The 25,600-nt window shown below is 33.8% G+C and overlaps 5 protein-coding genes across 14 annotated transcripts; 2 read left to right on the top strand and 3 right to left on the bottom strand.

The window, feature by feature from the left end:
• Positions 1 to 269: 269 nt before the first annotated feature.
• Positions 270 to 2,794, bottom strand: Spict (magnesium transporter spict). 2 transcript variants are annotated; one of them, XM_076773390.1, is made up of 4 exons: positions 2,220 to 2,794; positions 2,007 to 2,129; positions 1,713 to 1,807; positions 270 to 1,625 (listed from the first exon to the last, which is right to left on the bottom strand). In XM_076773390.1, exons 1-4 carry the CDS (start codon positions 2,317 to 2,319, stop codon positions 897 to 899), a joined length of 1,047 nt encoding a protein of 348 aa, XP_076629505.1. In that variant the 5' UTR covers positions 2,320 to 2,794; the 3' UTR covers positions 270 to 896. The 2 variants fall into 2 exon arrangements, with proteins under 2 accessions (XP_076629505.1, XP_076629504.1); XM_076773389.1 differs by having other exon boundaries at positions 1,713 to 1,855; positions 2,220 to 2,789.
• Positions 2,795 to 3,393: 599 nt separating this feature from the next.
• Positions 3,394 to 5,547, bottom strand: Fy (fuzzy planar cell polarity protein-like protein). Its single transcript, XM_076772279.1, has 6 exons — positions 5,415 to 5,547; positions 5,109 to 5,221; positions 4,632 to 5,024; positions 4,374 to 4,571; positions 4,095 to 4,294; positions 3,394 to 4,001 (listed from the first exon to the last, which is right to left on the bottom strand). Exons 2-6 carry the CDS (start codon positions 5,184 to 5,186, stop codon positions 3,653 to 3,655), a joined length of 1,218 nt encoding a protein of 405 aa, XP_076628394.1. The 5' UTR covers positions 5,187 to 5,221; positions 5,415 to 5,547; the 3' UTR covers positions 3,394 to 3,652.
• Positions 5,548 to 6,767: 1,220 nt separating this feature from the next.
• Positions 6,768 to 13,538, top strand: Wts (serine/threonine-protein kinase warts). 8 transcript variants are annotated; one of them, XM_076772319.1, is made up of 5 exons: positions 6,768 to 7,288; positions 8,192 to 8,512; positions 8,608 to 11,134; positions 11,345 to 11,625; positions 12,503 to 13,538. In XM_076772319.1, the coding sequence occupies exons 2-5, from the start codon at positions 8,234 to 8,236 to the stop codon at positions 12,932 to 12,934; spliced, it is 3,519 nt and encodes a 1,172-aa protein (XP_076628434.1). In that variant the 5' UTR covers positions 6,768 to 7,288; positions 8,192 to 8,233; the 3' UTR covers positions 12,935 to 13,538. The 8 variants fall into 8 exon arrangements, with proteins under 8 accessions (XP_076628434.1, XP_076628432.1, XP_076628433.1 ...); XM_076772317.1 differs by having other exon boundaries at positions 8,155 to 8,512; XM_076772318.1 differs by having other exon boundaries at positions 6,768 to 7,294.
• Positions 13,539 to 17,083: 3,545 nt separating this feature from the next.
• Mpc1 (mitochondrial pyruvate carrier) lies at positions 17,084 to 18,494 on the top strand. 2 transcript variants are annotated; one of them, XM_076772599.1, is made up of 4 exons: positions 17,084 to 17,149; positions 17,344 to 17,451; positions 17,579 to 17,679; positions 18,067 to 18,494. In XM_076772599.1, exons 2-4 carry the CDS (start codon positions 17,396 to 17,398, stop codon positions 18,219 to 18,221), a joined length of 312 nt encoding a protein of 103 aa, XP_076628714.1. In that variant the 5' UTR covers positions 17,084 to 17,149; positions 17,344 to 17,395; the 3' UTR covers positions 18,222 to 18,494. The 2 variants fall into 2 exon arrangements, with proteins under 2 accessions (XP_076628714.1, XP_076628715.1); XM_076772600.1 differs by lacking the exon at positions 17,084 to 17,149 and adding an exon at positions 17,230 to 17,265.
• Positions 18,495 to 18,840: 346 nt separating this feature from the next.
• Positions 18,841 to 23,089, bottom strand: LOC143345458 (uncharacterized). Its single transcript, XM_076772597.1, has 12 exons — positions 22,135 to 23,089; positions 21,934 to 22,052; positions 21,712 to 21,856; positions 21,505 to 21,634; positions 21,259 to 21,424; positions 21,002 to 21,182; positions 20,554 to 20,912; positions 20,320 to 20,476; positions 20,024 to 20,155; positions 19,755 to 19,872; positions 19,473 to 19,627; positions 18,841 to 19,403 (listed from the first exon to the last, which is right to left on the bottom strand). Exons 1-12 carry the CDS (start codon positions 22,779 to 22,781, stop codon positions 19,301 to 19,303), a joined length of 2,412 nt encoding a protein of 803 aa, XP_076628712.1. The 5' UTR covers positions 22,782 to 23,089; the 3' UTR covers positions 18,841 to 19,300.
• Positions 23,090 to 25,600: the final 2,511 nt, after the last annotated feature.

Raw genomic sequence — 25,600 nt, 5'->3', positions numbered from 1 at the left:
CTAATACATGTTTAAATGCATGGTTACCGATAGCGAAGGGGATGTAATATTTGAAAATACTATTTAAGAAGGATATGTCAATTACTTAACTGAATGTTTCTATAAGTTATTTTTATAACAATAAAATACAATAGTTTTATGTGCACCTTAATTAGTATAGCCAGGTTGTTTTCTTAAAAGTACAAATAGAACTTTTTAACAAAGAACAAAACAGAAACTGTAACAGATATAAATGTAATGAAAAAACAAGATATTAATAACAACCTGAAAAGGAGAAATAAATAACTTTATTTTTACAAACTGAATGTACATATGTATATGGTGCTTTAAATAACAATTTACTCGCAATTATAACATTGTATCAGATGTACATTACTAGATACAATAGCAAACATATACTTACAAGCATGTAAATAATAATATTCTTATTAATTGAAGATTCATAGAAATTGATTCACGCCAATGACTGTGTTCGTTTAATAAAAACCAAGTAAAGGCGTTGTGCATCAATCGACGATGCAAACGGCAAAAAACGACAAAAAACTAGAGTTACTATAAATCAAAGTAATATTTTATGTAATTTTTACCCTCAAAACTAGTGTCATGATATAAAAAATATATTGTTTGTAAATAATATATGTCTGCAAGATAAAACATAAATATGACTATAATCGTTGCTATCTTATTTAAAGTTTAAGTTAATAAGAAATTATTCTGCATCTTTCAAATATACATGTGTATATACAATATGCCATTAAAAAAATCACAGTGGATATTTATTTATACCCTTTCAATACGATACTAACAAACACAGAATTTAATGCCGAGTATTTGTAAATATATGTCCACCACTGTGTATACATATTATTGCATTATTAATGCTCAAAACATAATTGCTAGAAGTTTCTTAATAAAGGTTGAGTTCTGTACGTATGCTCTAGTTCTATATCTGTTCTTGTTATTAATGTTTCTTCATTCTTAATAGTCCACTGAGTATTATTACGTATTAATTCCCTTTTAGGTTGCAATATATGACTTATATTTCCATAGTGTATGTCTAGTTCTTTAAATGCATTCAATAAAAATATTGCAATTATCACAGTGAAAAAACCACAAAAAGAACCCAAAATATCTTCTGCACTCATATTTTCCCATTCTCTGAACAGTATAGCAGAAGCAATTATTACTAATGTTGTAAAAAATACATAATAAATTGGTGTCACGATAGTGGTTTCAAATAAGTCCAACGATCTATTTAAATAATTCATTTGTACACTGATGCAAAGTATAACACTAAATAAAAAAAACCATGTTAACCAGTTTGCAAATCCATTAAATCCATTAATGGTTTCTTTTAAAGCCAATCCCAATCCCTTGCAGCTCATAACAGTTAATGAGCCAATAGATGAACACAGACAAATGTACACAATTATATTCTGCTTTCCACAAACAGGGCCAAAATGAAAAATTATTAAAAGACTGCATATTATTATAACTAAAACATAGACAATAAATCCTGGATTCTTGATCTTGTCCAAAAGCTCATTTAATGTTCTAATTTCTTCCTCTTTGGGAGCATGAAGTACAAGAATCGTAGAACCTAAGATGCATAAAAGGCAGCCAATCTAAAAGGGAGGTTATTTGTAAATGTAGCTTCTTCTTATATTAAGTATATGTAAATAGTATTAAGTTATTGTACAATTTAATGTTACCTTTCCTAGTAAATTAAGTCTTTCGTCTAAATACTTTGATGCTAATACTGCAGATATTAGAACACTGAGTGCACCTAATTGCGTAACCAATGAAGCTGGAGCAAACATATAAGCAGCAAAATTACTTGCTTCTCCTATTCCCACTTTAATTCAACCATGTAATTTAAAAAAATATATCAGCATTTCTCAATCTTTTTTATGCATGAATCAAATAATATAGTAAAGAATTCTTTGCGATCCACTATATAATTTGTAATGTTAACACTGTATAATATGTAAATATTTTTTACTTACTTGAAAGAAGACCAACCCACCATACCCATTCTTTCAAGTATCCAAATCCTCCGGACGAAGCTCGTAACGCGCCGTACCTTTGTAGACGAATCAACGCTTTTTTTTTTATAATAAAACTAGCGCCTAAATAAGTACAATACAGACAAAGTTCGTATTAGTTTTAAGTACAGAGATTATTCAATTTGTTTACTAAAGGTTCAAACCTCAACTAACCTATAAAACCGCAGGAACTAATCGCTAATCCCAAACCTACGTAAAAATCTGTTGCATTATATAATTTTGTATTAACTATAATTTCTGTTGTCGCATTCATATTTGGATATAGATTACTGCCTCATAATCACATATTAATAAAAATGAATGTATAACTTTGTAAAGAATGGTTGCAGATGAAAATCGTACATCATCATCATCATCGTCATCGTCGTTATCGTCGTTATCATCATCATCATCATGAATGATACCAGCACAGATGATGTACGATGCAGACGAACATACACACTACTCGTCGCATACCTTACACCAGTGTGGCCAGATTTGGCATAATTGAGTGCATCGACAGCGACACTAGTAACGACGAACTTCCTTAGCAACTAACGGAGTTGTGGGGAAAGCTGTCATCATATTATCTTGCCGTACGAGCCACACGGTACGTCAACTCGACAATTTGCGCAACTTCGGGAAAACGAGAAAGAAGACCAATACGAGCCTTTCCTTCTTGATCTTGAACAGTTCAAGTCCGTCCTCGCGTCAATGGCGCAATTTCGAATCTCGACTGCCCAGGCATTTTCACGTTCCGACCCATATACGCACATACATATATGTATACATATAAGCAAACTCCACAGTTTTAGGTATTAATTAATTTTTTTACCTATGATTCTTTTTCTATTTCAACATTATTTTTCGAGTTCGTATAATTGTGTTTATATTTATTATATTGCATGAAAATAATAATAGACATCCTCCAAAATGTACGTATGATCTTTCAGGGAAACATTTCTAACCGAAAAACTATTTTCGGTTGCGGGAGTCAATTACAATTATTTTTGGTCAACAGACATATCCACGAAATCCTACGAATTTTCGAGAAAAAAATTCTTTACCAAATATATAATGTGAGGTTAGAAATGTTTCCGTGAAAGATCACGCGTATATTTCAAACATCATAACTTCTGATCGGGTTGAACGATTTTAATGCTTCAAAATGCAAACAACGCGTATTTTGGCGAAGAATATGTAGAAATTCTAAGAATATTTGAATAGTTGTTCCTTAACCCCGTAAAGTGAGACAAACCCCCATAAAAATAGTCCAATATTCAAACGACCAGAAATACCACAATATAATATTCCTACAATAATAAATGTATTTCATTGGTTCTATCTCTTAGCATTTCTTTAGTCTTCGCTGGATCACTGACCTTGATGTCAACCTCATTATTGGCCATCTATGACCATAATCCAACCAAATCGTTGACCATTGAATAACCAATGACTTGATACTATAATATTCTTATAATATAATAATATTCATGCGCACATAAAAAGAATATAATATGTGCAGTATAAAAGTACAAAGTAGGATTCGTATAAAAATAGTAGAGGAAACATAAAAAATTGTATGGACTACATTTTCTTTATCAATCTTACTTATCAACAATTAACATTTTCAATATTTTCTGACAAATTAATCTCATAGTATGAGTAGGAACTATGGAAGCATATAAAATACATAGTATATGATCTCCATATTTAACTGCATGACATTTGTGATATTCTGAACATAAATATATTTCTTTTGCACCAACGAATTTCCAATTATCACTCTTTCTTTCACTTTCTTCGGATTCAGGAGATAATATAAAGGTTTCAACAGCTTGATGATAAAACGTTCGTAGTATATCCAATCTGTGCGATCCACTGACTCTGTTTTTAGCATACTGAGTGTTTCTGCCAAGTACGAATTTCTGTACTTTATAATTTGCCAAAAGAAATCTATGTAGATATGGAGAATACATACTTTATTCATGTTTTGGCAGTATATTTCTATTCATAAAATTATCTAAGCAAAACATTTTGATATATTACCCAAGCGTTTCCGAATCTAAATTTATAGACATGGGTAAATTCTTTGGATAGCACTGTTCTGCCCCGTGTAAAGCATCAATGCTACTCTTCCAACATTGTACAGCAAATCGTTCAATTTCTGATAATTCTGGATGTGGTCCGCATAATGCAAGTACTTCAATATGATTAATCAATGTAACAGACACTAGTCTGAAAGCCACCTACATCATCTCCCATGTTACATTTATATATTGTTCTCACGTTAAGTTTATTTTCCTATAACTTTTAAAATATACTTACATTTGGACTCTTATAAGGTAAAAATACTGGAATATCGCGTGTAGTACAAACACCTTCTGCAGTAACAGCTATTATTAACAATTTCCTTTCTATCGGGTTTAAACTCCACCATCCTTCTGTGGCAACTGCTAGGCAGCCATGTATTAAAATACATCCATATATAGAATCCAAACATTCCACATAACCTTCTAAACAAGTCTTAAATATATTATTATTTAATATACAAAATGAGCTTTCAATTTCAAAAATTCAGATTACCTGAAGTAAATTATTTTCATTGCACATAATACATTCCGTCATATTGACAATATCAGTTTTTAAAGAAATTCCATCTCCAGCATCAAGACATTGCAATAAACTGTCAACAATTGGACTACATAAACGCATGTCTTTTTTAAGCTTTTCAATATTTTTTGCACTTTTTACTTCGTCGATACCAACAAATAAAATCATAGCACCAAATATAGCATCAAGAAATTGAGTTAAAATATATTTTGTAGTTCCAGTTGCGATAGCTATTAATGTAACGCTTTGTTCAAACTCCTTCCACATTACAGTAGTATCTGGTAAGTCTGTATATAAAAGTTTGATGTCTTGTGACTTAAGAAACATATGTATTCCATTTAGAGATGCTATTTTAGAAAATGTCATCTACGAGTATTAGAAGCAGAATTATTACTGATATTTATATAATTCTTATATTATGGTTTATTCTTTGTTGAATAAGTTTCCTACCGTGTCACCTTCTCCTTTTTGTCGAGAGAATAATGGAATTCCACCAGAAGAAGTTAAACACATAATGTGAGCTACCATTATAATGGTGTTTTTCTTCTTCGTACGTCAAAGATCTAGTTGTACATAAATTTGTATTATTCTTATTCAGTCAACTATGCAAAAATTTTCTGTTATTTTCTACCGTCCAAGCATAAATATTACATTTTATTCTGTTATTCTCAATAAAGCGTGTACATTCGTGCAACTGTATGTTTCTTATTACAACTGTACTGCTTCACTTATTAAAATGAAATAAAAATTATTTACCTTTCGGTTCATACCGATCCTGTATTTTAGTTTATATTTCATTACAATACAAATGCAAGATGGCGGTTGTCTTTTTGTTTTAAAAACCTACATGTGAGTATCTACGTGCTTACTCATGGAAACATCAAATTTGTAATGATTTCTGATTGATGGAATGATATTACTGACTTCTAATTGGTAGAACGTGACGCTTCCAGTGTCATTCCACCAATTGGAAGTCTACACACTTCGTTCAACCAGATAAAATTTTAGAGGTCTCTTGCACAATATCTCACAAGTTAATAACAGTAGTGATTTTACATGGAAATTCCTTAATATCGTTAAATTTTATTAAATATTGTACAAAAAGCTATACATAGATGGTATTATTCAAACTTTATGATAAATAATCGTTCCAATGAACAAATCATCGTTTATTAACTATCATTGCATTTATATGTATGTATCGAAATACATTTAACGACTAGTAATTTATTTCTTGAATTTATAACAATTTCATGAGAACACAGGAGAGCTGTCACGTACAGATTATGTCTGAAATTCATTTTTCGAACGTAATGATATACAATTAATAACTAATAATTTATTACTTAGCTTTGTAACGTATATTAAAAATTTGAATGTTGCAAAGTTACTAACAGAGTAGAACTAGTCATGTATAGATTAATCGTGTCGAGGTTAGGTGTTCAATATGGTAGTAACGTCATTTAGTGTTCTGGCTAGACAACAACTAGAAACTTATGGAAGAAAGAAAAAAGATCTGTTTGGTATGTCGTATTCCCCTCAAACGGCAGAAATATATGCTGCTCAGTGCATACAAAATATATGTCTATGAGCACTTTCAACAATTTTCTATATCGATACTCGTCATTGCAAATGCGACGAATAAGTTTTAGTAAATAAAGCATTTAAAAATAATTTATAACATACGCAAATATTAAGTTTATAAAGTAAATTTTCCAGTAATACAGATAGTTGGAAGAAATTTTATTCATAATTTAATGCCAGTACGAAATCAATAAATAGACAATTTTTTCTTTTTGTCACACTTGGATTCAATGTTATTTTAATATTACGCCAATTTTAGTATTAATAAACCAAGTCTATATAAAATAATGAGAAAAAGAGGAAACGTATCGGGGAGTTACTTGAGTAATTTTATATTTCTAATCAGAATTAAAAATGAATTCAATCAAAATAATTTAATCGATTAAATTGATTTAAGGATAAGGGTTGAAGGGAGCCTAAAGCAATGTTTTAATTTAGAGCTATTTTTGTGCTAATTTTTTATTATTTTGATATACGTGAATTATTATGACCATGAAATTGATAAATGTAGCGAATATGTATTCGAAAAGAGTTTGTTAAAATTTGAAAGTAATTTTAATTGAAATTATACCAGTATGAATATTGTTAAGATAAAGGGAATAGCTTAGTTGAATAGGAGAACAGAAGCGATTGGTATAATGTTGACATCCATTTGGCACGAAAAGGCAGTTGCAAATCGCTGAAGAAATGCTAGTACAAACAACTTTTTTAATATAGCTTTTTAAAAATCATCGTCCGTCTTTTTCAACAAATGACAAACATTATTCATCAAACGTACGACAACGTTAATTGCGAAGATCAATTTGTTTTTTCGCGCACGAGCTTCGTGTATGTACACCGTAAATTACGAAAAAGAGTGTCAAGTCGGTGTAGGAATGTGGCACTTCAAAATGGCTGCCAGTTACTTTAGTAATTTACGGCTGTATCTTTCTTTGTTGTTGCTGATGTAATTACGATTGTGATCGGAATATCGGAGAATTGATTTTAAGGAAAAATAGTGGATCGAAAGTTCTACGTACACATTACCCTCGTCACATGGGTATTGGGTAAACGTGAGAATAGAATATGCTCTGAAGTCGTTCTCTCCCGATTGCTACTTCGATCGAACTTATTTCAAGACATTTCTCAGCCAATGCCTTCTCTTCTACGAAGAAAGTGTGCTATTGTAGCTTGTTCTACGTATAAAGGACTTTTTGGATCGATCCGTTACATATCTAACGAATAGGTTAGATTTCAGATCGATCTCAACATCATGTACAAAGATACGGAGTTTGTGAGATTACATACGAATCTGTTTTATTCTATAGTATGAGCTTCTAAATAATATATATGTATATATATATATATATGTATGTATGTATATATACATATATATATATATACATATATGAAATTATGGATGAACAAGCAAAACAATCTTATGCTACAGACAAGACTTTTGGCATAACGAATAACATATTTTGGTGTCTATCGACTCACTAATATCGATATAATTTTGTTATTGCATGTAATTATAAATATTTGAAACAGAAGTAGTATTAGTATTAGCAATGCCTGTTGTTGCTCCTATATCAAAGCGACGTGTTTGTTGTGTGTGGCATAGTACACTACCGCTGCAATGACACTAGAAAAAGTCTGTGCTAAAGCTTATTAGCATAAAACTAGTTTTGTAAGCATCGTGTTAATATATTTATTTGATTCGCGATAAGAACCTTTGTACAATATATACTATAATTTAGTTAACACAGCGATACAATTGTCCTTTAATAACTTTAGTAATTGTAAAGTACCATTTGGATTATAGTACTTTGGGGAAAGTAACACTCTCAAGCAATATCGTATCATGCGTGATACAAATGTGTCGTAGAATTTTTAAGACGCTATAAGAAAGCAACCGAATATTATGTTTTAGATGTATGTATGTATATATATATATATATATGTCACAGCCGGATTAAAGCTAGGTCTCAGAGGGCCTAGCATGGGCCACTATGAATCCACCCGCGGTTAGTAAATCGAGCACTCGTGGCTCTGGATACCATCAAAAGGCATTAGCTGAAATTCGTAATTCTTTGCTGCCTTTTGCAAATATTGGAGGAGCAGGTGAAGTAGGTTCCAGCGCTGCCAGTACTATATCTACTTTATCAACGACCAGTGGTATTAGTTCTGCCTCTGGTCTCAGTGGTCTCTCAGGAGCTTCAGGTTCTACTATCGACAAGTCTGATCAGCGACAACTATTGGTACAGTTACTAGCCATGGGATATTCGGAGGTGCGTAAGTCGTACAAAAGTTTATTAATATCGCAAACTATTTTTATCTGTTGAGAAAAGAGTTTTAATGTGCCTTATAAATTCTTAATACGCAGGAGATTGCATTGCGTGCTCTGAAGTTGGCCGGTTGGCGTTTGGATGCCGCTATAGAGTTTTTGAAACAAGCGCAAGGGGAATCTCTAAATGGACTTGGTAAACTGAACACCAAGCTTATAAGGAAACCTAGTTTGGAAAGGGAGTTGAGTTTACAACGTGGTAGTCCTGCACTGGACAGTGGAGCAGGAAGCTCGCGATCCGATAGTCCTCGTTTGACAGAGCTTAGTCCGCACCCGCAGTTAAGTCGACAGTATTCTCCGAGCAATTTCGTAGAACGAGAACCACCTCCACCACCACCGCCTAGATGCAGTTCTACGCCGCCACCGCCGCCGCCACCTCACGCTCCGTATAACCAGCCAAATGTACCTACTAATATGCAGCAAATGCTCAAACGCATGTCTCCTGCTCCAGTCGTTCCTACGCGACCGCCTCCCACCGCACCTGGCAATACCGGACCAATTTCGACGTCAGTCAGTTTGCCGCAAAGAGGTACAAGTCCGGTGGCGAGCTCAAACAATAATTCGAATAGCCGCCAACCTATGATCGTTCAAAATGGTCCTCAAGTTCAACAACAGCTTTCGCAGCAAATGCAGGCTCTCAGCATATACCAAACGAGCAACAATTCTAATACTCAAGTTGAACCACCACCCCCTTATCCCATAGTCTCTTCTTCTTCGGCTGGTCCGGTACAACCACCATCTTACAGTGTTTCTATACAAAACAGGCAGAGTCCGACACAGTCTCAGCAAGATTATCGTAAAAGTCCTTCTTCTGGTATTTATTCCGGTCCGACGTCGGCTGGTTCGCCGAGCCCTATTACGGTTTCCGCTATATCACCGAATACTCAAGCTTCTATGGCTAGACCGACTCCGCTGCAAGCTTGGGGTGCGCGACAGGCCAAAACGCAGCCACCAATAATTATGCAATCCGTCAAGAGTACTCAAGTGCAGAAACCTGTCTTGCAGACCGCTATCGCGCCGACTTCTCCTCAACCTATTTCGACCACCAGCAACACACCACCGCCACCTCCGTCTTATGCGTCTTCGATTCAGCAAAAGCAACAGCAACCTCAGCAGCAGCAGCAGCAGCAGCAGCAGCAGCAGCAGCAGCAACAGCAACAGCAGCAGCAGCAGCAACAACAACAACAACAGCAGCAGCAACAGCAACAACAACAACAGCAGCAGCAGCAACAACAACAACAACAACAACAACAGCAACAGCAGCAGCAGCAGCAATCGCAACAACCACCGCCTGCGTATCCACCGGTGAATAACGTGGGCACGGCATCTGCGAACAACATAAACGTAGGTGTTTCGGTAGGAGTACCGACTACAGAGCCACCAAGTTACGCGACTACCATGCAAGCATTAGCGGCACAACGTGGTATGCATCATCCGCTTCCTCCTCCTCCTTATGGGACACCCACCACCGAAGACTCGAGCGGAATGTCCACGGTTGAAAATAGCACGAATCTTAGGTCGTCTCCTGTCGCACTGCACCCTCCGTTACAAAGAAAATATTCACCCGCGGACAATTGTCAACATCTTATTGAAACGCCGCCTCTACCTTCGGTAACATCGACTTCCGTAACTACGAGGAATAATAATAATGGTAACAACAATAACAGCAGCAGTAACGGTGGTAACAACAGCAGCGGCAGCAATAACAATATCAACAACAATAACAATCATTCGCCGGATAGCAACGGGGCTAAGGGAGGAGGTAGTTCGCCTTCGTCTTACAAGATCAAGCATCAATCACCAATACCGGAGCGAAAGCATATGAGCAAAGAGAAGGAGGAAGAACGCAGAGACTGTAAGGTACGCAATTATTCTCCTCAGGCGTTCAAATTTTTTATGGAACAGCACGTTGAAAATGTGTTGAAATCTCACAAACAACGATTATATCGTCGGCTTCAACTAGAAACAGAGATGGCTAAGATAGGCCTTAGCGCGGAAGCGCAGTGTCAAATGAGGAAAATGTTGTCACAAAAGGAATCGAATTATATTCGATTGAAGCGGGCGAAAATGGACAAGTCGATGTTCACGAAAATAAAGCCAATTGGAGTGGGTGCGTTCGGTGAGGTGACGTTGGTCAGAAAGCTTGATACCAATCAATTTTATGCCATGAAAACTTTAAGGAAAGCAGACGTATTGAATCGCAATCAAGTCGCTCACGTTAAGGCTGAAAGAGATATACTGGCGGAGGCTGACAACGAATGGGTAGTAAAGCTCTATTATTCCTTTCAAGATAAAGACAACTTATATTTTGTAATGGATTATATACCTGGCGGTGATTTGATGTCGTTGTTGATTAAGTTCGGCATTTTCAAGGAACCATTGGCAAGATTTTATATTGCCGAGCTCACGTGCGCGGTAGAAAGTGTTCATAAGATGGGTTTTATTCACAGAGACATTAAACCGGACAATATTTTAATCGATCGAGACGGACATATAAAGTTGACAGACTTTGGATTATGTACGGGATTTCGCTGGACTCACAACTCCAAGTACTACCAACAAAATGGTAAGAATAAACACTAATTAATTATCAAAGTACCAACAAATAAAGCGACGAAAGCAGAATTAGTAATACCGGAATTTTCGTACACGTATAATATATGTATAAAGTCATGTATATGATCTATAGTAAAAACAATCAAACAAAACAGATTGTAGCCTTTGTTTTACTAATTTATTTATACAGTTTATCAGATAATAACTATTACCACAAAAGCAGGTCACGGAAAGCAAGATTCCATGGATCCCGCTGATGACTGGAACAACGAATGTCGTTGCATTCAGTCAAAACCATTGGAACGTAGAAGGCACAGAGAACATCAAAGATGTTTAGCTCATTCGTTGGTTGGGACACCAAATTACATTGCGCCGGAAGTACTACAAAGGACAGGATATACCCAGTTGTGCGATTGGTGGAGCGTCGGTGTAATTTTGTATGAAATGTTGGTCGGTTCTCCACCATTCCTTGCCAATACACCCGCCGAAACACAATACAAGGTGAATACATTTTTAATTTCGTTCAAATCGGTTTCTATAGAGAGGCCATAAATATGGTGTCGAAACTTTTTTATAGACACCTCCTTAAGAGAGAAGAGAATTTCTACGCTCGTGATTTCTAGACAAAACATTTTTATTATGTTTATTTTAATGAATTCACAAGTCGTTTTTATTATATTTTATCGATTTCATTTTTTACTGATTGAATTTAAAAAATTATTTAAGAAAACTGCTGGTCAAATTAAATTAAATACTTGAAAAATTTCAGTCGTAATTAATACATATATTATACAGGGTGTTCGGCCACCTCTGGGAAAAATTTTAATGGGGGATTTTAGAGGCCAAAATAAGACGAAAATCAAGAATACCAATTTGTTGATGAAGGTTTCGTTAAAAAGTTATTAACAATTAAATTAAAAAATTTGAAATCGTTCTGGAAAAATTATATTCGGTTGCGGGGGTCGATTATAATCATTTTTGGTGAATAGACATACTCCCGAAATCTTAGCCACTTTCGAGAAAAAAATTCAGTATTGGCGGAACTTTATACGTTAATAACTTCTTAACGAAGCCACCATCGAGAAATTGGTATTCTTGATTTTCGTCTTATTTTGGCCTGTAGAAAATTTTTCCCGGGGGGGTGGTCGAACACCCTGTATAAGGTGATTCTAGAAAATGGGGCAAGCTATGCAGATAAGATAAGCGGTATGTTGGAAATAATAAAAAAAATATATTTTTGTAGTTTTACATTAAAAATTGTTGAATTGCACGATGTTCGTGAAGGTCGGGCACATTACTGTATAGGTAGAATTAATCATCGGATAAGTAAAGGAATTTGTCGACACGCGATCAAATTTTGTAATGTTTCGCGTTACAGGTGATCAATTGGGAGACGACTCTACATATCCCGAAGCAAGCAAACCTCTCTGCAGAAGGTATGGATCTGATATTAAAGCTTTGCGTTGGTGCGGATCGTCGGTTAGGTAAGAACGCGGATGAAGTAAAAAGTCATCCATTTTTCGCGAGTATCGACTTTGAAAAAGGATTACGTCGACAAGTAGCTCCTCACATACCTCGGATACAGTATCCTACCGATACAAGTAACTTTGATCCAGTGGATCCCGATAAATTACGGAATTCGGAGTCTTCCGATTCCAATAAATCGGACGAGTTATTAGATAATGGTAAACCGTTTCACGGTTTCTTTGAATTCACGTTTAGACGGTTCTTTGACGACGGTGGTGGTCCTGCGTATCCTAGTCGAATAAGTTTGGACGATAACGACAATCAAGGTCCTGTTTACGTATGACAGTAGGTTTATAAGTTATATTCGTGGCAAAGATAAGATAATGCAATATTTCACGTTCGATCGGAAAATTTTTTGTAAATATTGTTCAAAAGAGATTATTCAGGATTAGGACGGGTGTTTGAGTGATGCGAACTGTGAAAGATTATGTTAAATCGTCGTCAAGGAACGTATACCGTACTATGTTATACAAGCTGAACAGAGCGGCTGTCATCAAAAACAAAAACCCTCGCTTTCGTTCCTTAATTTCGATAACACGATATATCGACAGTGTAGATCCATGTGTTTCGTTATTTGTATTCTTGTGTTTTATTTTCCTGTACCTTTCTCAACCCCATCTCACCGCGACCACCGCATATTTCATAATCGTCGAATCCCCTGTTGGAATCATCTTCTCCGAGATCAAATTTTACGAACGAAACTAATCGATAATACGACAGGACGGAGTTACACTTGATCGCGGAATCTAAAATTTATGGGCATTTATCGTGTGTTTATGATACAGTTTCTAGAATTTTATTATTACAATGTGACACAATATATCTTGAGTTAAGATCTCGAGTTATAATAACTTTTATAATTTCATGAATTGTGCTAAAGATTGTACAAGTTACAAAAAGGATACTAATTCGTTTACAGCGAGGTATATGTAATCTCGAATACAATTATGAACGTGATGGTCGATCGAAAAATAAGAAAGTAAACGATCGATGGTTAGGCAATGTATACTCTTGTGTAATGTGTTTATCGAAGAAAAGGTATTGTGCTTGCCATTCTTATTGGAATTGGCTTTCGTGCCTATCGGAAACACCTGTTTGTATGTTTCAGCAAGTACTGTGATATTGCAAATAATTAGAATAATGTGGCTTTTAAATGTATCGGCCTTATTTAACGTCTTTTTTTACATTGAATGCTACAACATATAATAATTATTAATAAATATTAATTATTATTGTATAGATTCTTGAATGGATGTAATGTGTTCATTGCATATTTTATGCAGCTTTCAATCGTCAAGCCTTTTTTCACTCCCCCTTTTTTTTTTTCTTTTTCTTTTTTTTTTCTTTTTTTTTTTAATATTTCGTAATTTTAAGAAATATCTATTTACTGTCATGCCGTATATATTTTGTGTGTGCCTCTTATGTCTTCTCGGATTAATTAGATATAATTAAAATTAAGAAACTCTGAAATGAGCGTGAGACGAACACAGTTAGAAAGTTGAATTGCACAGAAAAATCGTTGATTTAATTTAAGTGAAAAGACGAGTAAATAATACGTAACGTCAACCAAGTAACAAACATTAAATTTATCGATATCATTTCATGAAACAGTTTCTGTCACTTGTAAACGACTTTCTAACGTAATAGACGTACCGAAGGAACTGATGAAACTATCAATTGCAATATTTACAATATGGATAACAAAATCTAGAATTGGGAAAGCGTTTTTTTCCATATCTCATGTCACATATGCATGCAATTTTATGCAACACGATAATAACACGATGTCGTATTACTTTTAAAAAATACCTTCATGAGACACGTTTGTCTGTGTATTGTTTTTCCCTTTTTTTTCAATTAACTAGCTTTTATTTAAATTGTTTTCGAGTGTCGAATAAATTTGGCAAACGAGACTTAACATCTAAAGCGATAAATTGTTTAGTGTCTGTTAATTTTTATTTTCGTTGTTAAACATACGATATGTAAAGTATAAACAGTTGCGCGTACACGCAGTTAGTGAAATTGATTCGAATGGCGGGTAACGAGAACCAGTCCTATCTATTTTAAACAACATACGATTTAGTTGTTGCATTTGATCGATTTTGTAAAAACCGAAAGACTTAATCGTTGACGTTACTCGTTTGATAAAAAGAGTTGAAAAGGGTTGAACACTGCATTACTGCATCAAGAATGTATGTACCATGTACAAATTAAAGATAAATCGTTTTATTCGTACTGTTAACGTGTTGACAATGGAAAGTGAAATCGTTAATTTCTAATAGTTAATTGTACCTACAGAGGATTGACAAAAATCGATTGATTATAAAAACACTTTTTATGGTGTAACATTGAAACAGTAACGATCAGATATTAAAAATAAATTTACATATAATCGTACGTTTTGTTTTGTATCTAAATTTTTTTCTAACTAGTTTAAATAATTACTACTAATTTGTGTGGTCTTTACATGCAGTATATACCAAAGGAAAAGTAAGTCTTTTATATAGAATGAGAAGATCGCTAGAAATGTAATCGTCTGAACGTTACTGTATTAATAACAAATGACAAATGTTTTGAATACGTGTTTCGCGCGTAGAAGAAAAATGTATGTATTGCAAAAGAAGATAGAAAGAGAAAAAAAATGTAAGAATGACCTAGGTTTTGTTACTGATTCGCTGTATTTATAAACTGACATTCTTGTTGAAAAGTAGATTCGATACACGAGAAATAAAAGGTTTCCGTGTAGCAATAGCCATGTTGCCTGTGAAAATTGAAAAAGTTTCAGTAGTGGAGAAAAGGCAGGAAGGAGGAATAGTAATTTCGTAGTAATACGCAACGCATTTAAGTTGTATTCATGCCCCACAATGTGTAAACATCTATTTGTTTTAATTGCACAAAAAAAAAAAAAAAAAAAAAAAAAAAAAGAAAGAAAGAAAGAAAACAAAAAAAAGATCAGACATTTGGCATAGAAGATTGTTGCTTGATAAGAGGATTGAGTATTGTGTTACATCACATTCGACAAATAATGAATACCAAAGGGATTCACTGTTATTATCATAAAAAGTAATCCTTGTATACTACTACAATTGCTAATCTTACTCTTTGTATACATAATTTTGCATGTGTAATTTTAGTTAATAGATGTGTGCGATGCTAAAAGAAATATTCAGCGAGTATTGGTTGTTTTGTATCTGTGTTATAAATTGCAAACAGACGATCGAAATAATCGAAAACGTACAAAGCATTATTCTGCACGTATGTATTTGTTGCTCGATCATTAAGAAATTTGCGAGTGCTTCCTTCGATGATGGATTTAATTCGTAATATGTATTATGAAATAATCGAAATCAAACGGTAATCGAATTTTATACCGTATATACAAATACATACAACGGTACCTATTAAAATGATTCTTAAATCTGTTAACACGTTGTGGCCTTACACGATATCTACGTGTACGGGTGTAATCGCAGAAGAAAACGATAAATGTAAAACTATTTTTACTATAAGGCTGAACACTGGGTACAAAAAGTAAACAATACCATATTATTTACATTAAAGAATATAGATAGAACAAGAAAAGGTTTCTAAAGTTAGTGAGCGAAAGCAAAAGTTTGCTCTATAAAAAAACCATCAGCAGTCAACGTGTTAAACTAAAAAAATTTCATGATCGACATATCGATACCTCCCACACTGTATTGAAAAAAAAAATATTTTTATACCATGAAATATATATGTATATAATAATTTAGTTCTAAATGTTATCCATATATAATTATAAAGTAATATCCACTGATTTAACTATGCGCTAAATTAAGCTCGGCTCGACTAATAAATTGTAGCGTTGTTGCCAGCGCAAGATCTTTGAATTATCTTACAGATTATATCTATTGCAATTACAATATAATATACAGATCTGTTAACCCACATGTCAAAGGAAAGTGATTTTGAATTATATAGTTGTACATTTTGTAACATCCTTTTCTGCTTTGTAATTACGTTATGAATGTAAGCGGAAAGGCGTATTAGTTTTTTAAGGCAGTATAATATATTAAACTTTGTATATATTTTCGATAATTATTCTAAATTAAAGATACGTTTAATGCTTATATCTTGTGAATAATTATTTCCCACATAGAAACATATTACGATATTATTTATATTAAATTCTCAACATGTAATTTAAAAAGTGCTACATTTTCGTAATGATTTCAGTAATGTCGTTATACATTATCAATTAAAAAAATTATGTTTTCGAATTCGCTATTCAAGTAAACTCGATTAAGTTGTAAATTTTCGATCAAGAAATCGTGAGATCATTCACTTTTGATTAAACATCGATTCTAATCGGTAAAAGTTTAAATTATAAAGAAGAATGTTTAAACTACCGCGCGTGTCATGAATTACTACACTGGTAACTTTACAGATCTATGACCAACTAAAAAGTTCGTTATAGAAGAACAAGACGCCAAAGATCGCAATAGTACGAGCAAAGGCAGTATGGCTTTTACTTGACGTTAATAATGTCATAAAATTTTCGTAATCTTAATTATACGAAGTCTATCGAATGTTTTTTGATTAGTAGAGGAATGTTTTTTTTTCGTGATCGTTTATGTAACTAAACTGATGCTTGTTCCTTCCTTCGAAGTTTACTTGCACGAATTTACATATCTCTCGTTCGATTTCTTTTAGAAGGTTGATTCATTGAGGAATAAGAAAAGACGAAAAAGGGAAAACCATCGAAATGAATCGTGTTAGGAAACTTTTATCGAGTAAAGAAACTCGTGATTATTTTATGAGGCAAGCAACATGAAATTAATTCACACTTGTATCGCTCACGTGTGCATCCGATTTTATTAATCGATATAACTATGTCTATTGGATTAAAAAACGAATTTCAATACATGAAAAACGCTTTTTGTTTTAGTACACACTTTTGGGGACCAATAGCTAATTGGGGTATTCCAATTGCTGCAATCGCCGATATACGAAGAGATCCAGAATACATCAGTGGAAAAATGACACTTGGTTAGTTTGTCAATTCTTAATATTTCCTAACACAATTAACGAGCGTTTAAATTTCACTTGTATAAATTTAATATATAACATAGACAGAGACTTTATCTAATAATTATATTTTTTGTACGCCCGGTACGTAATAAAACATTCATAGTACAGACGTCTATCCAGTTGGCTTCGCGTACTCTAAAAGTCTACAAATTTGCTATAGTGTAGTCCAATTAAATAGATATGTGTATGTCTAGCATTTATAATATCAAGTATTATAATTAGGGTTAAAAAGTTACATTTTATATGTTCAAGCATAGAGACAAAGGTATTATTAAATGATGAAAATTGCACAAGCCAACGGAAAATTCAACAACATTTACAAATTGTTATACTAATCTTTTTCAGCCTTGTGTTTATATTCAGCAATGTTCATGCGATTTGCACTCAAGGTTGAACCACGGAATTTGCTTCTATTTGCCTGCCATTTTGTTAACGAAGGTGCACAGATGACCCAAGGTTTTAGATTCATTAAACACCATTTTACACATAAAAAAGAATAATAAACTAATTGTAATGTTCTGTTCAAATTATTTCATATAATGTACATTATTGTGATTCGCTATTATTTATAAATACAATCTAAAAATAATCTTAGTTACTTTTAGAATGAAATATAAATGTAAATATAATAATAAATAGATCCTTTCTTTCAAATAGAAATTTTTAGTACGTACAAATCAACTGGCAAATATTAATAAGTCTAGTAAACAAACTTTTATAATTTTTACGCAGCAAATATAATAAAGTAATGAATTACAAATGTAAACAAATAATGTATTATTTTATGCATGCCAATGAAAACATTAATCTCCGAACAATTGAGTTGCATGCGTTGCAATAGTTCTGCAAAAGGACAGAACTAGTTGTTTTATTTTATATTTGTTTATAGATTAAGTAATGTGTTTGTTTAAAATTAAACCACAACTGATTGGCTATATTTTCGTTTCGCTAAAATTTGATATTATATATATATATATATATATATATGCAACGTAAATTAATGAAAAACTGATTCTAGCACTTTTAATGTTGGGGTTTGCTATCAAATTCACTTAACAATCGAGGAAAATTACTAATTACTAATTGTAAAATGAAATAATATAATAAAACAAGTTATCGTGGTTGTGTATAGAATGTATTATCAAAATATAAAAGGTACAAAATATGTTTAAAAATTACATAAGTTGTAACACGACGACGTACGTCACGGCATAATAAATTCTCAGTGATGCTATTCGCGTGCATTTGTATAAATTTCAACTGGACATACAGTATGTATGCGCGTATCTACAATTACAATGTATATATTTGTTCTTTACAATTAACGCTATGCCGTTCGGCGATACCACCACGATGTTGGTGTAATTACGTTTCACGAGCTCTCGACAGGTGATAAGTTCTACACGAGACCTACCTACCAGCGCCAAACAAAAGAACCTTGACTACACGTGTGGACGGCACATATTGTTAAGATTTTATTACGTTAAAGTGTTTTAAAATGACTATAATTTTCCAAGTCTTGGTTTATTGGACGGCATAATCAGTAAATTTTTATTTACTTTAATATTACTTTAGTTGATTATTTATTTCTAATCAGGTAATAAAACATCGATGTGAGCAATAATATCCAGCTACTTTGGGCCGACGAAGCACCAGCTAATCGACATTTAAACATATCGTATCTACAAAACAAACACCAATTTAATCACATTGTAACATGTGTTGCAGCTATACGATAACTGCCAACTTACCTGGTTGCTTGATCGTTAATTAGATTATTGAATTCAGCCTCTACTAATTGGCCATCGTAATACGTAATTAAATCTTCAAATGGATATTCAAAACCTTGTTTACATTCACATTTATATCCACCAGTTTCGAAACCTCTACCCAGAATAGGTACGCACTATGAAAAAAAAAAAAAAGAAAGAGAAACGATATCCTTGAATACGATTTCTATATACTATGACATTATTAACGAAACGTTAATCGAGACACGTGAATATTTATCTAGGTAGAATTTAATATCTTACATATGACGTTTTCTTATCACATTTATGCGTACCCTTAAACGCATTGGGTGTGTAAAACATATCGTCGCATTGGTTGATGTCAAGCTGAAGCAGGTCCATAGTAACAGCTACAACACCTCTGTAAGGATTTTAATATAAAATGTGATCTTGCTTCTCTTCTTTCTTTGTAATAAAACTGGTTTTCTATCCGTACAGAGTATCTCACATTCAATTTCTCATGCACATACTACAACTCTATACAGTTGTGTGCGTTGGACAGAAATACTTACTTGAATTCCAGTTTCTCTTTCAAGCTGTCCCAGCCAAAAAATGGGGATGCATAAGTAATTACCCATTTCTCCATTTTACCGTTACAATCAAAGTACGGAGTTGTCCAGTGACCATGGTTCAGGTTTGCGGCCCTGTACAGACGAACGCGTGTTCCCACACATTAAAATAAATCCTATTTGGGAGATCAAATTCCTTTTGCTTCTCGATCCCACAAATATAATCTCTTTATACTTTAATCGAATGATATAGATTTTATGTAAGAAACTTATTATTTTAATGTATTATTTGCAATTACCTATAAGAATTTGGATAATGTTCGTATTTTTTTAAATGTTCTCCAGTTTCATTGTACCTAATTTTTATTTTCATATAATATTTCTCTAATTCGTCAAAATTTGTTGCCCATCTTTGCTTCAGTATTTGAAAGTAATTCTTTTTAGTGTATACTTGGTCTGAAAGCATACACGTACAATTTATAAGATTATTTATAAGAATCAAAGTATTTTTCAGTAATCTCTATATTTATTACCTGTGTTATTGAACCTGGCTAAATCTTCGACTTTGAATTTTCGCGTATTTAGTTGAGTTTTATAGGCATACGGAGCAAAGAATGTTCTATTTGTGAATTTGTTACGATCCCAATATGTCCCAGCAGACCATATTTTAGTATCTCCGAGAACTAAAGCTAGAGTTTCTCCGATCATTTGATCCTCGGTAAGCGATCTGTCTGCTACTCTCTTACCAGAATAAACTTCATGGGAATCCGAAATTTGTAAAAAGGCACTAATAAAATTTGCCAATCGAGCCGCCATTTTTGCTTCATTTTCAAAGAATTCTTTAGCAGCAAAACCTATATCTCCACGCAATGTTAACTCTTCTTGCGTGTAACTATAATTTTAAATATTGAATTCTATAATTTTTACATTTTTAATGTTACTCTCAAAATTTAATTAAAGGAATAATCACTTTACGCTTACTTTTTGCATGTTTTAGCATTTACGTTTAAGATAAATTTAAGAGCTTGATCTATATTTATTTTCTCAGATCTGAGAGCATCTGGTCCAAGAGAATAATTTCTGTAATGATAAAATTGCTCGAGATATTGTTCTCTAAGGTATGGATTTGCCTTTTCCCATTGTACTGGTGTCTTTTGGATCCCTGGAAAAGCGAAATACATTCAATGCACGATACGGTACGAAAAAAGAAACAAAGACAATAGGAATGAAAGACGTACATCCTATTCTAGTACAATCAAATCCATTATAATATTGTTCTTGAGTTGCCCTTTCTACAATTTCTCCAAGATATGGACGTCGTACTACGGTAGGTAGCCTAAAACCTGGCTTACATCTACATTGATATCCTCCCCTTCGAAAACCCCAACCATGTAATGGTTCACACTGCATAGATAGCACAAATTAAAATTTATAGAATCAAATTATAAACTGCAAAACATAATAGTTTCTTTTAAGTTTAATACCTCTGTAGTTTCTGTTTTACATCGAGCAGTATTTGCAAATCTATTTGGTCTAATATTCCCTTCCCCTTTAGGACACTGATTTATATCTATTCTTTCAAAATCCATTTCCATTACAGATACTGCTGTATATCTGAATAAAAAATAAATAATTTAAAAGGTAATTAAAACGAGAATGACTTTAAATCTGGCAATATGTATAAAACATACGTTGGATACTCTATGTGTCTGAATCCTGTGTGCCTTGGATAAATGTCTGCGATAGGTACCACTGCAGCGACCAGCCATCGGTTTGATCTGCCACAGTCAAAATATGGCCTAGTCCATCTTACAGGTCCAGGATATTCGTCCGCGCCTGTAGAAAATAGTAAGAAATAATTAAACATTTAACTACCTTTGTTTTAATCGATCGTATTTTTTATATTATTGTACCTGGTGGTCCATGAAACGTAAATGTTTCGTTAGTATTGTTAGCATACCGAATTTCAACTTGATAAGTGGTTTTAGTGTCGTGTCTTTTCTCAACACGATCTGGTAACCATTTTTTGTACCTAAATTCATAAACCAAATACATTAGAACGCATAAATAATCAGAGAGTCTGTTTACATATTATCGATCAAACGTTTAGTAACCATTCGTTTATCCGATGATAATCTGTTGTATAATCTTCGCTGAGACTACCGCTTGCAAAAGCTCCAAGATCTTGTACTGTAAATGTGTTTCTCGTGGATATTCTTTCCAAATGTATCGCATCATTGAAATCGTCTGCTCTAAATGTTCTTGGAGCAAATCTGGGCATAGTCTTATTAAAAAAACCTCTGTAGGATGGGGAATAGGACATGTTTGGAGAGAAATATATGGCAGAGGCATTTATATGTGGATTCGAGGAAACATCTGCAACGGTAGACAAGAAATAGTACATCATGCCCGGATCGTACGTATCGTTAATAGCTGGACGTATAAATCGTGACTGTAAAATGTAACTCCAGAAAAAAGATCTGCTGAGAGCCATATTATGAAGATGCAATAACGCAGTTCGATTCGGAAACACGGGATTAATGTTTATGTCTTTGATATCGGGTAAATGAGAGACCGAATCCTCTGGTAGGTAAAGATCTCCGAGATGTTGAATAAGACAATTATATTGATTAATCTTATCCATTCTTAGGCGAATTTCATCAAAAGAATCTCGAATTTGCCATTCGTATTGTCCGACAACGCCCAAACAACAGAGGCACGCGATCACTGTCACGTATTTTCTTAAATCGACAAACTCCATTTCTCGATAGGATAGAGTCGTTATTTATGTTTTATCATTCATTCCATTACTTCACTAATTCAATACAGAACAGGCGGAATACGAAGTATTTGAAAAAACAAAAGGAATACGTAGCTTTTCTCCACCCAACGTTCATTCACAGCCCACGCCTGAGTAACGCATTGACAAACGAGTAAACACACCCAATTCATCCGAATCGTACCATACGTTCGTGTTGTTTCGTAAATCCTACGAAAGATAAGCTCGAGCTTATGACGTCATCGATTCTATACCAAGTTGGAATTAACTTTCGATGTAGAAATTATGCGCATGTATATTTTGAACAGATATGATGCGTGCCGGAAAATCCAACCGTCACCGGTCTAAAGGTACGAATAAAAATTAATCTTAATGCATATACTCGAGTTTACGCATAAACTCGTGTTTACTCGTTCATCGAAGATTATTCATCTATGAAAATCCATTTTAAGGAAAATAATTTTTCCTTTTTTGTATCTAGACAGTATCTTTATCAACAACCCACCAAGATGACAATAGTCGTACAATTTTTCTATGCTCAATGAAGTAATTTCGTTTTATTTTACGACAGCATGTTGTAATCTTGATCCGTATTCTTTTATTCGAAGGGAAAAAGATTGTCGCGGAAGCTGTATCTACAGTATTTTCAGAAGAAAGAAGAAAAAGAAGAAAACTATAGCTTAATATGAGATAACATTTAAATATTTTTTATTATGGTAATTGAAATAGCGCCCTGGTCCAACGACCCCCCAGGGGTTTGACTCTCCCAAGTACCTAAGTATTCCGCTCGCTGTGGCATTATTGTCCCAATACAGGTTCACCCCTATTTACCTACGAAAGAAAGAGAATTTCTCATACCTAAACAAGAATTTCGAGGAGACAACTTGCTGGGGGTCTCCTTCGTGCGGCTGCCCATGCTACTGTGGTTCCTGAGAAAATTTCTGTGATCCCCGTTCACAGTTCAAGACTCTCGATATTAACGTGGGAAATAGTCTCCCAATGGAGACTAATTATTCATTAAATATTGCGCGTCAGAAACAATAAATTTCTTTATGCAACATCATTCCTGTTACGATTAAAATATTTTTTTTAAAGTTAAAGCTATAATATTTATTAAAAATTCTCGATAATAATTTCGATTTCGCCTAAAAATTTCTGAAAATCTTTGTCGTGCGACTTGTTTAATTAAACTGATCGTTCGATCGTGTACCGTACTTGATACGACAATGTATTAAAAAGAATAAAGTACATTTCGAAATCGGCGAGCATTTACAGGACTTTGTGTATTAAACAAAATTCAGTAACGTATAATAAAAGAAAGAACCGAGATGTATCGATGCATATTTTAGAATTTCGAGGTAAACGATCTGATATGTATGTATTTTTCTACTCTAAAATCCCAACCTCCCACGACAATGGCTCCAGAGTCGAGCAAAAAATGCATTGTCTGCGGAGAGTGTAGACAGCTAAGTAATGAGAGATAGAATGAGAGACCGGATCACGATAGAAAAGAGGGAGGAGGAAAGAAACAAGCAATGCAATGATTAAGTAAAATATAATTTAACGATATTCAATAGTCGAAAGATTATGGATCGTTTTTGCATCGATGGTTAATTTTTAATAGGCAGAGCATTCAGACGAATAAAAATAATTGTTAAGAAAACGGAAAAGTTCCGAAGGAACAGGTTTCTGCAAGCGAGTGTGCAAGCATTATACCTTTCTTTGTTGCTCCTTCTCGTTCGAGGGACGCGGGTGCGTGCTCAACCAGACAGGCGGTTTACGGTTGAATTCAGGACCGTATCATGTTGTCTGTACCCTGTTCCCCTATATTGAATATCACCCACTATATGTATTTAAAGAAAACTAAAAAGAAATTGCAAAGCGTTTTCAGAGCACTGATGATGATTCCATGATTATGGTATTCATATTTCGATGCGAGTACAATCGACAGCAAACGTAAAATACTATATAAAATGTTTCATTCGCGTGGCTACGTATGTAGGTATGTATGTATGTACCAGCTACCAAAAAATCGCGTGCGCGTATGTATGTATGCAGAACACCTACATAGTACTTTATCCTCTTACCGTTCCTTGACACTATCGCGTTAACCTTCTGCAAGTCCCTAAATTTTCCAACGTTACTCGAATAAGACAATTCGAATATTCATTCCATTTAATTCTTTTACTTTTGGTAGTGTAACTATTTATAACAAATATAAATTTGAAGTATGTATGCATCGAGAGGTAACTAAAATAGATGTTTTCGTAATTATTCTATACAATTTTACTTATTCTCCTATGCATGTAACACCAGTGTAAGCCACTAAAACTTTGTATGAATATTGTGGAAAAGTGTTATTGGTAAACTATTGGCTGGTATAACAGAAAAATGGAACTTTCTGCGTTGTTTGATACATTCTTTGGTATGCAATAATTCACGGTAAATCAAAATACAATTGTCTCTGCGCGTTGTTACATGTACACATATGCGTTAGGTTACAACTAGAATCATAAAATAAATTAATCGTGTTTCCTTTAAGAAAGGATATCTTTTGTTACACTGTTAATTGGTTAAAAAACATAAAATATGTGAGAATACGAAGAAATAATAAGAGCCGAAAGAACATAAATCGTTGGAAGAAACGATCGAGAAAGACTCGAGAAAAATACGAGTGATTGTTTAAAAAAAAAAAAAAAAAAAAACTGGGAATAAGCGACAGGGAACCAGAGGACAGTTGCGACGAGTCTGACTAAGGCGGGGCTCGCATATACCGCGAAGAGAGGTAAGCGGTTGAATCG

This window comes from Colletes latitarsis, chromosome 9 (assembly GCF_051014445.1).
Source record: "Colletes latitarsis isolate SP2378_abdomen chromosome 9, iyColLati1, whole genome shotgun sequence".
Taxonomy (NCBI): domain Eukaryota; kingdom Metazoa; phylum Arthropoda; class Insecta; order Hymenoptera; family Colletidae; genus Colletes; species Colletes latitarsis.
This window is presented reverse-complemented; position numbering and strand designations above follow the sequence as displayed.